General features: G+C 44.9%; 1 protein-coding gene across 9 annotated transcripts in view; it reads right to left on the bottom strand.

Moving 5' to 3' along the window:
• The window catches only part of UNC5D (unc-5 netrin receptor D), a 582,366-nt gene that overhangs the window by 219,770 nt on the left and 346,016 nt on the right, over positions 1–16,580 (bottom strand). For all 9 annotated transcript variants that reach the window (XM_002709540.6, XM_051833981.3, XM_089327353.1 and 6 more), the window contains exon 3: positions 10,745–10,888. In XM_002709540.6, the coding sequence (XP_002709586.1) occupies positions 10,745–10,888 (144 nt within the window). The remainder of the gene's footprint in view (positions 1–10,744; positions 10,889–16,580) is intronic.

Genomic DNA, 16,580 nt, shown 5'->3' with positions numbered 1-16,580 from the left:
TGGGAGACCTGGAAGAAGCTCCTGGCTTCAGCCTGGCTTTGCCCTGGCTGTTGCAGCCATTTGGGGAGTGAACAGCAGATGGAAGATTGATCGATCTCTGTTTCTCTCTCTGCCTCTGCCTCTCTGTAACTCTGCCTTTCAAATAAACAGATCTTTAAAAAAAAATCTGATTAAAATCTTGCTCCTCCTATCTTCCCAACAGAAATCTACTATCCTACCTACCAACAAGTTGCCAGCAACTGTTGGTTCTGTGTTTTTGATCCAGATCTTACATCCCTGAGTATTAGACTTGTAGAAGACAATGTCATGATAAAATTCATTGAGGACCACATAGAATGTGATCAGAACCTGAACCCAGTACCTTGCTCACCAACTAGTTTCTTCTACTCTGTCATCTCACCATCGGTTCAGTCACTTAACCAGAAACCAAGAAAGCCCCAAACCTGGAGCAGTCCCTACACTCCTGTCTTTCTTCCTCTTAGCCTCATTGATATGCAGCCCCATACTCTTTAATCCCCCCCTGGGACCCCAAATTTGCCCCTTCCTCTTCAACCTATAATATCCTTCCATAAGTTCAGGCCCCACCAGCAGCTTCATGGACATGTGCAAAGCTTCCTTTTCCTAGGACTTGCTCTCCTTAAATGTACCCTAGGGAATGGAAGCATCGGGAAAATATGACACCTCCATGGTCCTAAACCACATCCTGGAACAATCTAAACTCGTAAGAAAAAATTCAAATATCCTCTATAACTTGATCTATCTACTTCTCCCTGGAGGCTCTAACTCCTGTAACCTTGCAATTTATTTACTACGAATACAGTATGGCTTGTTTGCCTACACACAGGCCATGCTGTTCCATTCATCTGTGCAATTACTCAAGGTCTTTCCTTAATGCATGTTTTTCAAATTGTAATCCTCATTCTTCCTAAGGAATGACCTCAGCTGTTAACTCTGGACATAAATCTCAGGCCTCAGGATTCAACAAATTGCTCCTCTAATGGGCTAAAGCACACTTTGTGCCTATGCATAGCCACACTACGTTGGAATTATTCCCCTACTGGACTCTAAAGAAAGGGACAGTAATCTATTGATTATTGTGTTGCCTAAAACAAGCTAGATACTTAATTATTCATGATTGCTTGACAAATTTAGTTAGCATTCCTTTGCTAGTTTCTGGAAGACACTCCCTCGTCCTTACACACCCTGGTGGAAGGATATCAAATCCATTTAAGAACATCAACAGGCTCAGTGTCTTCAAAGATTAACAACTGTTTGTTTTGCTTATGGCTCATTTGTATTTTGTATCAGAAGATTTCTTTAGTAGGACAAAAAATAATAAGAGCTGAATTGAAATAAAATCTATATCTACTTCCCCAATACATTTTTACTATTTTTTTTTTTTTTTTGACAGGCAGAGTTAGACAGTGAGAGAGAGAGACAGAGAGAAAGGTCTTCCTTCCATTGGTTCACTCCCCAAATGACTGCTACAGCCAGCGCTGTGCCGATCCGAAGCCAGGAGCCAGGTGCTTCCTCCTGGTCTCCCATGAGGGTGCAGGGCCCACGCACTTGGGCCATCCTCCACTGCACTCCTGGGCCACAGCAGAGAGCTGGACTGGAAGAGGAGCAACCAGGACAGAATCTGGCCCCCCAACCAGGACTGGAACCCAGAGTGCTGGCACCGCAGGTGGAGGAGGATTAGTCAAGTGAGCCGCAGCGCCGGCCCATTTTTACTATTTTTTATAGAAGTAGCCATTTTCTGGGAACTTTAAGTTGAATTTCACCGTAAGAATGGGAGGCTAAATTAAACTAGGATTTCCTAAAACAGTGATGGCTACATTTCTGCAAATTATTCTTGGTAAAATAATGGTTGGCAACAAATAGCCTGAAGGAATATTGTTCTGGGAAATTTCCTTTTTCGCCATCTACACTAAGATAAGCAGTGCACTTCTGCCCTTATTGGTCCCAGATATTAAGGTTGGTACTTTCAACTGTGCGTATGCGAAACAAATGTAGGACAATGTGTATCCATTCTTTACAAATCATTCTATTCTATTCCTGGTACCGTAGTCTCTTACAATTCAGCATTTCCCACATTTTCTACTGAAGCATCCCTACACAGGGGACAAAACATAACCCCAGGCCATCTACGCGTGGAGCCTAGAAAGAACAGACACGTACAAAGTGCAGCTCCCAAATTCATGCAAATTTTGCCTTCTACTCCATATACTGTTTTTATATTTACTTTTAATGACCTAAACAGAAATACAGCAGGTGCTTCGAAAAGACGTGCTTTGTCTCTCTTGTGACTTCTTATGTCCACAAAGCTTCGCAGCAGTGTCCCAGGCGCAGATGGCATTTTCAGAAGCAAATAAAAGGATGCATCAAAAAGCTCACGCAGAAATGGAATTAAAAGATGTTCAGGGGACAGATCTTTGACCTCGAGTTAAGCAGTTAAGATGTGCATGTCCCACACTGGAGTGCCTGCACTTGAATCTCATCTCTGCTCCTGATCCCAGCCTCCTGCTCATTAGTGCACTTTGGAAGGCTCAAGTAATTGGGTCCCTCCCACCAATGTGGGATTCCGGTTTTAGCCTGGCCCAGGTCCAGCCACTGAGAGCATTGGGGGAGTGAAGCGGTGGAAAGAAGCATTCTGCCCCTCTTTCTCTGTCTCTCTGACTCTCAAATAAAATAAAAACAAAATCAAAAGTTAAGCTTCTGTTGGTGTAGATAAAATTAAAATACAAGCATTTTTTCCATAATAGGAATTTTCTGTGAACATGAAGATCTGCCACATGCAAGGTTTGTAAGAATGTTTTTTAAATATTTATTTATCTGAAAGTCATAGTTGCAGAGAGAGAGGAAAGGAGAGGCAGAGAGAGAAGGAGGTCTTCCATCCTCTGGTTCACTTCCCAGATGGCGAAATGATTGGAGCTGTGCCGATTCAAAGCCAGGAGCTTCCTCCAGGTCTCCCACGTGGGTGCGGGGCCCAAGGACTTGGGCCATCTTCTACTGCTTTCCCAGGCCGTAGCAGAAAGCTGCTGGATGGTAAGTGGAGCAGCCAGCTCTTGAACCGGTGCCTATATGGGATGCCGGCGAGTCAGGCCAGGGCTTTAATCCACTGCGCCACAGCGCTGGCCCCTGTAAGAATTTTTTATGCTAACATAAACATGCTTTCATTTTTCCATAAGCTTTCTGAGGTACCCTGGGCATCCTCTGCTTGCTTGTGTTCAGTTGATAGGGCGTTATAGCCATAGGAAGAATGTTCCATCACTCGGCATTTCGGACTGTAGCTCAACCCTAAATAAGCCACCGGAACCCCTAATTCCTGTGATGTTGCTTCTGGCTGTAGAGCAAAAAGTTCCATTCCCTTTTCTACATGAGAAAGTTTGAATGTGTCTCTACATTTTCTAGGCCAATTATTTTTTTTCTTTATAACCGTTCGTGGTGTAAACTGACTTCTCAGGACTAACTTCCAAGGTGTGTGACCCCTGCAGCCGCACAGCACCACGCGCTTGATTCAAGATCCTGCTGCCGACAGTTTGCAAGAATGACTCTTCATTCTTTAACAGGGGGAGTCTCACAAGTGACTGCCACAGGCCTATGTGCCATGTTTGTGTAAACAGAACCACCATGAGCACAAAGCTTGCTTGGACAATTGCACCTTTGTGCCATTCCTTCAGGTGAGTGCAACAATATTCCAAGGTGTATTCTCTGCTAGAGGACTGTAGGCTGCAGTCAGCACTCCTTCCCTTCCCTGGCTAGGTGCTCGGACGCAGTACACCAGTTTAGCCAGGGCCCAGACTCTCACATCCTTCCATGGTCTTCTTGTACATTAATGCCAGTGGAGAGGAGAGGACTGACCTTGGGTCGAGAAATACTGTGCCCTTTCTCCCTGGGTAAGTGACGGAGGCTTTCAGCATCTGCGAGACGTGTCCTACGTATGGAAGCTTGGTCTTAACACCAGTTTCTCTAATCTGGGAATGTGTTCTATGCTCTGCACAGGGAGGAAGGGAGCAGTAGAGACCATGCTGAGCAGTGCAATGCAATGCATGTCAGAGTCAAGTGTTTGCAATGCTGCATTACTCGCCTTTCCCTTGTTGACCTCTTCTTCAGAGTGCCACAGATTATCAGGAGTGCACAAATAAGGGAGGACAAAGATGATCCTGACGTGAGTGTCCTTGTGAAATGCAGATGTGCGAAGAAGCCAGATGCCTGGTTAGTACCGTGGCACATGCCGTATAGCTAACAAAAGGTGGCTTTCCAATCCAATCGACGTTGGTGACACACAGGTGACATATAGTGCTCTGCTCTGGGCTCAGAGGTCACGAAAATGAGGGCACTGCAGGTCGAATCTTAAAGCAGGCTATAATCTGACGAGCAAAACTAATCTACAAGTAACTTCAACTTGTGTTAAATATCATAGGAGATGTACTAAGCGAATGCACTGAGGTGTCAAAGACACACACAGAATTTTGTGTGGCCCCTGTAAGAATTTTAAGAATAGAATTCACAGAATTCTGTGAATAAAATTCACAGAATTTTGGAGTTTTGAAGCCTGGTATACTAGAGATTATAGCCTTCAATGGCTTCATTAGTGGAAGGTTGTTGAGGTCAAAAAGCATTAAATGATTTGCTAAGCTAGGTTTTGTGAAGGACATAGCACGCAAGATGGGCATTGTCCAGGGGGATTGGATGGAAACACACCCAAGTGAGAGCGATAAGACTGAGAAGAGGCTCCAGGGAGGAAAAATACCAACAAATCAGGGAGTGGAAAAGTGACTTCCATGTCCCAGAATCTAGGCATCTCAGTCATGTCACTCAGCGGAGGTGCAGACTCTCACACGGATGTCATGGGAGATAAGACTGGAAATGTGGGTTTAGGCTGAATCTTAGTGCCAGGGAGGTGTGCCTGTAGTTATGTATATTTAATTTCGCAGGCTGGAGACAGGGGGCAATGATAGTTCTCGGAAGGTGAAATTATTTATCAAAGCCATGAAGCTGAACACTGTATCAAGGTTTAATTGGATGCCTCTCATGGTTTTCAAAAAAAGTCGAGCCCCTCCAAAAGCAAATGAACAAAACCACTATTTTTACTATGAGCTTATAAAAGAAGCAGTGAGTATCATGGTTTTGAAATGAGACTTTCTTCTAATTTCTTCCTTCACTCTTGGCTAAACTGCATAGATATTTTGGAGGTGTCTCGAATAGGCAGCATATTTAAATTATATCCAGCACATACCACATTTTATAGATTTTTTAAAAATCAACAAAATAGTGGTTTCCTGCTGTTTTCTTTTACATGGCCAACAGGTTTGACTCTGAGAGGCAACTGTTTCCTTCTTCCCCAATTTTCTTCCCCAGTTCTAACCGCAGTACTGTAGATACGTCCCAAGCATCAACAAGAGTTTGACTTCCCAAGGGTTAACGACAGAAGCACAACAGTTTATAAGCAGATGAAGAGGAAGAAAAACAAGGAAGAGAAAGAGCTACACAGCCAAATGTTCTCCCGTGAAAATAAACAACGACAAATGATTGAATATTCCAGGTTTTGACAACTGTCCAGCCCCAGAAGTGACAGATGCTGCCTTGTGCCCATCCTCCTCCAGCCCCACTGAACCACACAAATGAGAGGACCTGTGGGAGTTGTTCCCTAGAGACGGGCTCCTGCCAGCATCGTAGGGGGAGCTGTGGGTTGGATTTATTTATTTATTTTTACCTTTGTAAAATCACTTTTGAAACTAGGCCTCGGCTATTTCCAGCCCCAGGCAGTTGGATGGGCAGCCGGTATCTCCCTGACACAGTGTGGAATCATTATGGAAAAAAACAACAGCTTGACAGGCACTTTGGCTCCTAAAGTGGAGCATGCACGTGTGTGTGTGTGTGTGTGTGTGCACGCGCCACACACTGAAACTTAACTGTGCGAAGGAATGCAACGTACTCATAAACAGAAGAAGAAAGGAGAGGAATCGATGCTGTCCTCAAACAACCCACTCAAATGCACAAAATGCTCATGAACCTTCACATGATGGCTCTCAAGCCACTATTTAACAAGGTAGAGACAACATGGCCTTGTAGCATGAACACTGAAGGCCATGCTGGGGTGGGGTAGGGTGAGAAATCCATGATCTGATCCCATGTCTGTAATCAACCGAGAGCACCTTAGGTCAAGTAAGTAACTCACCCTGGTGTTAGGAAGCTAGGTGAGGGACCGGCGCTGTGGTGCAGTGGGTTAATGCCCTGGCCTGAAGTGCCGGCATCCCATATGGGCGCTGGTTCGAGACCCAGCTGCTCTACTTCCTGTTCAGCTCTCTGCTGTGGCCTGGGAAAGCAGTGGAGGATGGTCCAAGTCCTTGGGCCCCTGCGCCCACATGGGAGACCCAGAAGAAGTTCCTGGCTCCTGGCTTCCGATTGGCGCAGTTCCAGCTGTTGCAGCCATCTGGGGAGTGAACCTGCTAATGGAAGATCTCTCAATCTCCCTCTCTCTCTCTGCCTTTCCTCTCTCTGTGTAACTCTGACTTTCAAATAAATAAATAAATCTTTAAAAAAAAAAAGAAGCTAGGTGAGTGGACTAAGTCAACATTTCCCAAATGGTTCTGCATAAAGGTATTTCAGAGTCTGGTTACTCAAAATTATGGTCCATACACCAGCTGGCTACAACAGCATCCAGGAAGCTCACCACAAATCTAAAATCTCAGACCTTAGAGCAGATCTACTGAATCATCTTAACTTAATCATCAGCATTTTGATAGAACGGCAGTTGATCTGCATGCACGCTAATGTTTAAGAAACATAAATCCCTGGGCAAGATATCCCAGAGGACTACCTGGTTATCTTGATGCAAACACAGCTTTCTGGGCTTTTCTGGGCCCTTCTGCTAGAGACTGAATCAGAATTATCAGTGGAAGCCAGGATCCTGGCTTTTATTTAACAAATAACCCATGTGGGTCCATTTCCAATACATGAGTCACAAAAAATATATGAGTCATAAAAAATAAATAGAATAATGGTGTCATATTGTATCCTTTTAAAATCGGGTTGTCTCTAAGTACTCCCATTTCCTATGCTTCCTGGTATTTTGGTAGAGTTTAGCCCATATGACCACATCAAGACATGCTAGCAAATACTTTCTCAGCTGAATGTCTCAGCTGCCATGATGGTTTTGCCTACTACAATTTTTTTGTTTTAAGATTTATTTTTATATGTTTGAAAGGCAGCAGTGAGGAAGAGAGGGAGGGAAAGAAAGATCTTCCATCAGCTGGTTCACTCCCCAAATGGCAGTAATGGCCATAGCTGGGCCAGGCAGAAGCCAGGAGCTTCATCCAGGTTTCCCACGTGGATGCAGGGACCTGGGTCATCTTCTGCTACTTTCCCAGGTACATCAGCAGGGAGCTGGATTGGAAGTGGAGCAGCTGAGACTGGTGGCCATATGGGATGCTGACATTGCAGGTGGCAGCTTAACCCATTACGCCACAACGCTGGCCCCTGCTCACTGCTATTTTACATTTCAGCTCTTAATGGATCATAGATTAAATATAGAAAGCATAAGGAGCTGTAATGTTGAACTACAACAATTTAATGAATAATATAAAAATGATAGTAATTTTGCAAAGCTCCCCCTAGATGACTGTCATTGGATTCATAAGCTACATTCATCTATCAAAATCCTCATTTAGCATATTAAGGCATCTGTAGTACTTCAAAAACCAATCTTAAAAAGAAGAAACACAGTGACAATTACATCCAATTTAGCTTTTCATTTATTGGGAATAAAGAATATCCTCATGTGCCATGTGTTATTTGCTGGAAAGTTTTTACAAATAGCAACTAGAAATCTCTTATCCCAATAAAACATGAAAGCAATTTTTTCTGAGATTTTTTTTTTTCCTGCATGCCAATTGAAAAAATTCCCCACAACATCCTAAAGGCAGTGGACCCTGCCTTTGGGATGTCTTACACTAGTTAAATTTCAATTTACATTTTAATATATACTGGTCCCAAAGTCAAATGCGATATTTAATGACAAATCATGTCTGGGCTTGCATAAATAATTTTAAATAAATTAAGGAATGTCTCACTTGCTACATGGGAAGAAATTAAAAATATATTGCAAACATTATTAGAAATTACATTAACTGAACTGCATAGCACAGATTTTAATGAGATTCTGATTTTTTCCTCTTGAAAATCACATCTATATGTGCATATCCCACACAAGAATGCCAAAATGAGTCTTCTATTCTCTAAAGAGATTTGTGCGATTATTTCTTTGAAAGTATTTTATGGCTCTAAAAAGGTAGGAAGTAATCGAAAAATGTTCTCTACTTTTAAAATTCTTTGATTCTATCATGCCTGGGAGAGTTGGATATGTGAGGCTGACTTAGAATGGGTTTTTATCAAGAGTCCATATACCCATACTCTGCAGAAAAATTACTAAGACACTAAAATTTTAATTCAATTCCATTAGCTTCAGTAGGGATGAACACACCCACAGGTGAACGATGCTGGTGTTATGGGAGACAAATACATCAATCATACACAGATCAATCGCACTAACTCTGTGCCAGGCATAGTTTTAAACACCGCGCAGTTATCAATACCTCTCACTCTTACAATCATTCTTGAGGTAGGCACCCTTTTATCGATGAAGACAGTAAGACACAGGGAGATGAAATAAATCCTTAACTATCACAAAACTGCAAAGAAGTGGAGCTGACACCAGGAACTGATAGGGCTCCTGAGTCTGGTTGCTTGACAACCATGCCAACTGTGTGTGAAACTGGAGAGGGCAGGAGCAAAGGCACCTGTCGGAGAGCAGGGGCCACGGGCAGAACCACAGGGCACGGAGGAGGATGAACAGCAGTGTGTGTGGTCACAGGTTATGGGAGACTGATAAGGGTGAGCTTGACTCATTCCTTATCAAACTTTGTAAGGAAAAACAAAGATTTTTCTCCCTTACGGAGGCTTCTGGTGGTTTCTTGCAGGCACCAGACCCTGAGGAATGGACATGAGAGAGACAGGAGATACACAGACCAGCGAGAAGCTAGTTCAGAGAACAGGTTATGTGGGCCTTAGGGAAGAGAAGGAAGAAAATGAACGGGAAAGCTGAAGCTGAGAACGCAGTGGAGGGAACCTGGGTTGGAATCCCTCCACTGCTCGGCCTCTCACGGCAGAGAACCAGGCAGATACTGCTTTGTCTTGATTAGGGTCAAATACCCAGGCTGGCCTGACCGTGGTCACGCAGGGGGCAGAGACCCGGCCTTATTAAGAGGAAAGCAAATGCAAACACATCTCCTTGTTCATCTGACCTGCTACATGAAAGTCATAGAATAGTTGTTGGCTAAAATTAACGAAGCAACCACAGAGAAAAATATTCCCCACGGTGCTCAGATCAAGAGCACAGTTTACCAGGGAATCCTTCTCCCCACCTATGATGGCCCAGGGAACATCCAGGACACAAACCCCAGACTGCAAGTACAGTCAAGGTGAAATGCATATTTTAAGAGGACAATTTCCTTTCCCCAGAAACACAAATGTCTCTGGAAACTGTAATGCACTTCTCTTCTGAATCCCCCAGCCATCAACATCTGATGAAGAACTCCTTGAGTCCGCAAATAAATCCCTCTTGTCCTGTATTCTTCATGGCACTCTCAAAAGGCAGCTTTTGAGTAAAACAACAATAACCATCTCCGCCCTCTGTCACCCTGTTTCTTTCTGGAGAGGTTTTTACACTCCTGGGCACACAAAGAAAGTTTTTTGGGACTCCATGAGGTTGGGATAAGCAGGGTGAGTAGTCTGAAGGCATTTTAAAAGTTGAGGTTTTGATAAATCTTTTTTTCCCCATTTATGCTGTGAAGTATGATAAAGAAATCTTGGACCCTTCTATAATGCCACTTTTTTCTTTCCTTTGTTTTACTTTCCTTGTGTGTGTTTTAGTTCTACTTAGATCAAATGGATGTAGTTTTAAAATCCAGCTGCAACATGGCATAGAAGTTTGGGTCTCCACCTGCAGTGCTGGCATCCCATATAGGTGCCAGTTCCAGTCCCAACTGCTCCACTTCCAATCCAGCTCCCTGCTAATGTACCCAGGGAAGCAGCAAAAGATGGCCCAAGTGCTTGGGTTCCTTCATCCATGTGGAACACCTGGATGAAGCTCCTGGCTCTGGCCTGGCCCAGCCCCGGCTGTTGTGGCCATTTGTAGAGTAAACCAGCAGGTGGAAGACCTCTCTCTCTGTCTCTCCTCTATCTCTCTCTGTGACTCTTTCAAATAAATAAATACATTTAAAAAAAAATAAAATAAAATAAAGAGCTTGGGGGAGAACGAGATTTAACAGTCAGCTATAAAAATCCCTTAACGTCTCTGATGCCTTATTTGTGCGGATTTGCTGGGATGCACAGTCAGCAGTCATCACCCAGAGTCTCCCATTAGTGCCCTCTGAACTCAGTCACTGATGGGGAGCAGCAGCGTCCACGTGTGTGGGCACCTGCCTAAAGAACAGTTTCTCCTGCATGGCTGAGACACCTGCACACTGACAGTCCAGGCAGAATCGGAGTCAAGCTGATGGGCTGATTCTGCTCTGGAGGAAATCACCAAGGAGAGTAAATTTAGTAGAGGGAGAAACAATTCTCGTGGTTTTGTGCAGTTCCCCAAGTCTTTATTCTACAGAGGCTCCTGGCATCTCCAAGTTCAGCTTTACTTAACTCCTGTCCCTGTTCGCACAGGACCGGGTACGCCCACCCTACTTACAGGCTATGCGCACAGAAGCCTTCCTGCTCTTGGAGGTGCCCAGGTGGCTCCAGGCCACACACTGGCACCAGTAGTCCTCCGGCCCGTGGAAGTCCTCCACCTGCTGTCTGGTGACGTTGATGAACACCTCCCGAACCTTCAAGCCTGCAGACAGACAGACAGAAAAAAATCAGCCGAGGCCACTGTATCCCTCCAACAGAAAGTTAAGGTTAGCCAAACCTTTTCTTTTTAATTAAACAATTCTTTGTTTAATCAAGGCATGGGTTTAATTAGTTTGACAAGGATATATTACTTCTAATTAAATTACAACAACTGAGCAAAGCTGGAAAGCATAAGTATAAAGTATTACCGACTGATGTGGCTCCAGTGTGGTTGAGGAGTTCTCACGGTACCCTGCCCTGGGGCTCTTTCTCTGTCTGTGAAAATCTGCAGTGAGGAAGCTCCTGCACACCAAAGGCAGACATACACTCCCAAGGTGCTCTAAAGACCCACAGGACTGGGTTTGGAAGCTGAGGAGGGGCAGTGGAAGACAGACAAGAGTGAATGTGTACAGGACAGGGCGTGCAGCCTGAGGGTCCAACAAAGAGCCAAGCAGCTGCTCCAAGGACTGAGGACAACAAAGTCAGTGCGGTCCAAAGGAAACAGTGGGCATCCCTGGGAGCAGACCAGTTGAACTGAGTCCAGGATACGAATGCAGGAAGGTGCCCATTTCATTGGTGGAAGCAGAAGACAGACTTTTAGGGAAGGCAGGGCTAAGGCTAGACCTGTGAACTGAGACAGAAACACTAAAGCTTTATCTTTTTGGAGAGACAGAAATCTAGCAAGCTCCCTTTCCCTGGCTCGCTCTGCAAATGCCATCAGAGGCTGGGACAGAACCAGAACAAAGCTGGAAGCTGGGAACTGGATCCAGGTCTCCCTGGGTTGGGTGGCAAGGATCCAAGTACATGAACTATCACCATTGCCGCCCAGGGTGTGCCTTAATTGGAAGCTGGTCAGGAGCACAGCCGGGTACCCATGGACTCCGATGTTTCTTAAGCACTAGGCCAAACACTTGCCTCACCTCAATCTTATAATTTTTTAAAAAAAATTATTTTAGGCCAGTGCCACGGCTCAGCAGGCTAATCCTCTGCCTGCGGCACCGGCACCCTGGGTTCTAGTCCCAGTTGGGGCGCCGGATTCTGTCCCGGTTGCCCCTCTTCCAGGCCAGCTCTCTGCTATGGCCAGGGAGTGCAGTGGAGGATGGCCCAAGTGCTTGGGCCCTACACCTGCATGGGAGACCAGGAGAAGCACCTGGCTCCTGGCTTCAGATCAGCGCGGTGTGCCGGCCACAGGGGTCGTTGGAGGGTGAACTAACGGAAAAGGAAGACCTTTCTCTCTGTCTCTCTCACTGTCCACTCTGCCTGTCAAAAAAATTATTTTGCACTCTCCTTCCAACATCTGGAAAATATACTTGGCATTTCTAACTGGGTGTGCAAGACTCCTCCATACTTCTGATGGAAGACAGCCTTTTTCTGGAAGAGCAGTCATGTTACATGGAGTAGCAGGGAGGAAAGAGTCACTGTCCCCAAGAGTCAGATCAGTCGCCTCATCACAAACGGGTCAAGAGCTTTCACAGCCAGCACTGCCTTCAACCTGGCAGATGCTCCTTGAAGCTGTGCCCTGCTCCAGGGTAGGCAGTGGGATAGAAGAAGAAGTGAGGCTTCTTGAACTCTGCTTACTTGCCTAACATCATAAGCTTTGAACTGAATCACTTGTTACAGCTCTACAATACAGCCCACAGCCTGAGCCACTGTCCCCTGAGTTTGCACACAAGAGAACTATGCTTTTGAGAGGTTAAGTCCCTAGACCATGGTCAGAGAGTTTGGCAATGGAAGGTTAGGTGTTTGAACTTGGCTCTGCTCTGTGAACCCAAACCAGACCCTCCACAATTCAACTCTGAGCCTGTATTTTCAGAACTTATACTTCATTAGGGAAAGTAAAATCAGCACTTGGAATATCTGGAGAAAAATCAAGTTCCTATTTATACTGATTCTTTTACATTCAAAACCAGTTCAGGGGGCACAAGCACCAATATAATCAAAATGAACTAAAGAGTCTTGGTGGAGGCGCTGGAATATCACATCTGGGCTGGTGGCAGACTTTAAGGACAAATGACAAATGGGAGCGCACGATCAGTCAGGGTGGGGAAGCATTTCCAACTACCAGTCAATAATGCGTTATGTATAGCGCGGGATGAGAGGTAGCCACGGCCACCAAAATCACCACGTACAATCTGCGGTACCCACAAGCAGAGAATCATCTTGGTCACGGCTGACAACTCACAGCTAAGGCGGCACGCTTTCCCTGGCAGGGAGGCGAGCGCTGCCTCCTTCATGGAAAAGAGGAAGGCTGCCTGAGGGCTGATGTCGCCGTTTGTACGGTTGCTGCTCCTTTCATTTCCTTGCGCTTAGAGGAGATGCACGCGTGGCAGGAGAGGAGAGAGCATTACCGAAAGGGAAGACGAAGCAAGATTTTGTTAAGAAAAGGTCTGGGGTTTGTTAGGACAGCAGGAAGACTGAGCGGAGCACCTATGCTAGAAAGGAAAGGCGACCAGGTGCGGACAGGAGGGAGGCTGTGGAGAAGACCTCGTCTCCTCCGTAAGCAGCATGTGCTAGATGATTCTACTTCGAGGAGTCAAAAGGAAGAGCCAGAACACCCTGTCAGTGCATCCACCTAGCAGGTGGAGCACCTGTCATGTGCAGATGTCCCCCGTCACAGGACCAGGAGCATGCAAAATACTCTTCCCCTTCGGGGGCAGGGTCTCAAAGACACAACCCATGAGCTTGACAGGTTAAAATGTCTTCCAGCACACTTGTATTTTTCTCATGTTCTCCATTCATAAGAATGCCGCATGGGGCCAGCATTGTGTCTCAGTGGGTAAAGCTGCCATCTGTGATGGTGGCTTCCCAAATGGGCCCCAGTTCTTGTCCCAGTTGCTCCACTTCCAACTCAGTTCCCTGCTAATGGTCTGGGAAAAGCTGTGGAAGATGGTCCCTGCCGCCCATGTGGGAGACTCAGATGAAGCTCCCAGCTTCTGGTTTTGGTTTGACCCAACCCTAGCTGCTGGGACCATCTCTATATCTCTGTCTCTCCCCCTCTAACTCTTGCAAATAAATCCATCAATCTTAAAAAAGAAAAAAGAATATTTAAAACTCAGAGTTGGAAAATCAGATACTTTGTAGCCATTATACATTCCCCTACCATAACAAGAAATGCCTGATCAGTAAGACAAAATTCTTAACATATAGCACATTCTTTCTCAAATCTTCCCTCTTTAAGTGATACATACATGGAACGCACCTATGCACACACGTTTACATATGTTGTGCATGTGTAAGAGTATATGCAAGGATTAGTGCAGGGTATTGAGCACGGGTATGGAAAGGGGTCTGGGTTGAAGGAACTCAGGCACAAAGGGACTGTAATTGGTTGCATCTGGGTGTGGGTGAGAAATTCTAGTTCCTGGAAATGAGGAAGAAGAAGGGGGAAGCTCAATATCTTTCTGATCTCTGGAGACCTGTCCTATCTGTCCCTACCTAGGAGTCTCCCTAGCCCTGCATCTGTGTGTGTAATATAGAAGGTATGTTCTATATGTGTATCAGCATCTATCTCTCCATCCACCCACCCACCCACCCATCTTATGCATGACATACATCCACACACGAGAAAGAGCCAAAGAAAGCAATTCTCTTTACGGAAACCCTTCCAGCTCCTGCTCCACTGATGTTCATCCCACAGCACTGCCTGTAGAGACACCTCTCGACTTCTATGCAAGCAGCTATCTTGTTCATAGAAGATGCTACAGGGGCACAGACGCCAGGCAAATAAAAGATGTCATCTCATAAATAAGAATAGCATCACACCCAATAACTTGCATAACTCTAATCAGCATGGAAAAGTCCAGCCCTTTAAATTATTGTGCAAATTATAACCATCAGCCTTTGTTATGGAGTAGAATCTTACAGAATATAAAAATATGACTATGGTGCTGATATGCTAATAAGCTTTCTACACTGCTGGATGGTTTAGTTGTAGATAGACTAATGTTGGCAGCAGATGAATAATTGCTCTGCATGTACTAAACATAACGGAGCAGCACAGAACTTCATCATTTGTCAGCTTTATTTGTTTAAATGAGAAAAATGCTGACAGCGGTTATTGCTGTAATCCTGTTATTTATCAGATACAAAACACTAGTTACTCTGAGCAGGTCTAATCCTGTTGGGAGACGAAGTTAGAGAGTTTTCAAACTAATTGGAGGTGTACGCTTCTCTGTACAAGGAAGAGAGATGTAAAGAGGAGAAAAGATACGGACAGGGAGGAAGAATTAATTTATTTCTGGCCATTTTTTCATAGAAGGGAACCCCACAGTCTAAGTCCCTAGCTTGTTATGTAGAAAATAAAAAATCCTGGAACAGCATTTAACTTTGAGTACTTGGTCAAGGCCAGCGCCTGTGCCTAATAGCTGCCCCCTGGCTTTTCTCCACTTCTATTCTCACAGTTCCACAAAGATGTCAGCAGCATCCTGCCGTGGTTATTGCTGCAAACCCTTTCCCCATCACAGCTGGTGACTGGGATCTAACACAGTCCTCAGGCCTCACTCCCTCAAAGCTTTATGTCCTTCCATCATCAGAAACTTCTCTATGCAGGCATGTGCAGCTTACTACATTCAAGAAGGCAGCGACAATACCACTTCCTTCTAAGTTTTCTGCTTTAAAAAAAAATGTATTCCAGGGCTGGTGTTGGGCATCACTGGTTGTCAAGCTGCTGCCTGAGGCCCCAGCACCTCCTATGGGCACTGGTTCACGTCCCTTCTGCTCCAACTCCCTGCTAACAGCCTGGGCAAAGCAACAGAAGATGGCTCAGGTGCTTGGGCTCCTGTCACCCACATGGGAGACCCTGAGGAGGCTCCTGGCTCCTGGCTCCAGCCTGGCCATCGTGGACATCTGGGGAGTGAACCACCCGACAAAAATCTCTCTTTCTGCAGCTCCAACTTTCAAATACATAAATAAATCTTTTTTTTAACGTACCCCAAACCACACAGAAGTAGTAAGTCAACCAAGTTTAGACTGAGTGGTTTTCTCATCCCCATCTCTGTGCCTGTTTTCCTGGGCATTTTCAGCCCCAGGTTCTTCCTCCTCTGTGCTTCCTTGTGCACCGTAATGTTACCTGACTTCTTGAGGATTAAACCAAAGAACGATGATTCAGCTTTTGTCCACAAAGCTTCAAAGAACTACTCCAAGCCTTCTTGGATATAAACGGTCAGTGTAGCACCCTAGTTCTGATCTCTGAGAGAGCCCAAAGTCAAACTGTGAGTGACAAGCAACTGTCCTGTATTCAAGAGCTCTCTCTCATGCATGGTCATCTCTCTGGGCACCTCAGCTCTTCAGATGCCTGGATTTGCCTCCAAGGGAGCCTTAACCTTATGCCACCATCTCCTGTGCAGAGACAAAACAGTCCACTCAGCTGGACCAAATAGATCCCCTATACAAAGGGACTTCAAAAACTCATGGAAAATTGAAAGATTTTGCTGCAAAAAATTGTTGATCTCCGAATGTACTTTTTCTCATAGTACACACTTAATCAATTTTTTGAAAATGCTACATACCATGTGTGCCACACATGACTTCTTTGTCCAGAATTGGAGCTTAGAAAATATGATTTGACAGTAAGTTTCCCTATATTTTGAATGACACAGTTATCATAACTGATTCATGATTTTAATATTTATATAGCCTTTTATTTTTATGAATAGCTTACATGTATTACATGTAAGTTATATGGTTATTTATATTTT

This window comes from Oryctolagus cuniculus, chromosome 2 (assembly GCF_051225735.1).
Source record: "Oryctolagus cuniculus isolate XC-2025 breed Fujian yellow rabbit chromosome 2, ASM5122573v1, whole genome shotgun sequence".
NCBI classification, from domain to species: domain Eukaryota; kingdom Metazoa; phylum Chordata; class Mammalia; order Lagomorpha; family Leporidae; genus Oryctolagus; species Oryctolagus cuniculus.
The sequence above is the reverse complement of the archived record's forward strand: the minus strand, read 5'-3'. Positions and strand labels throughout refer to the sequence as shown.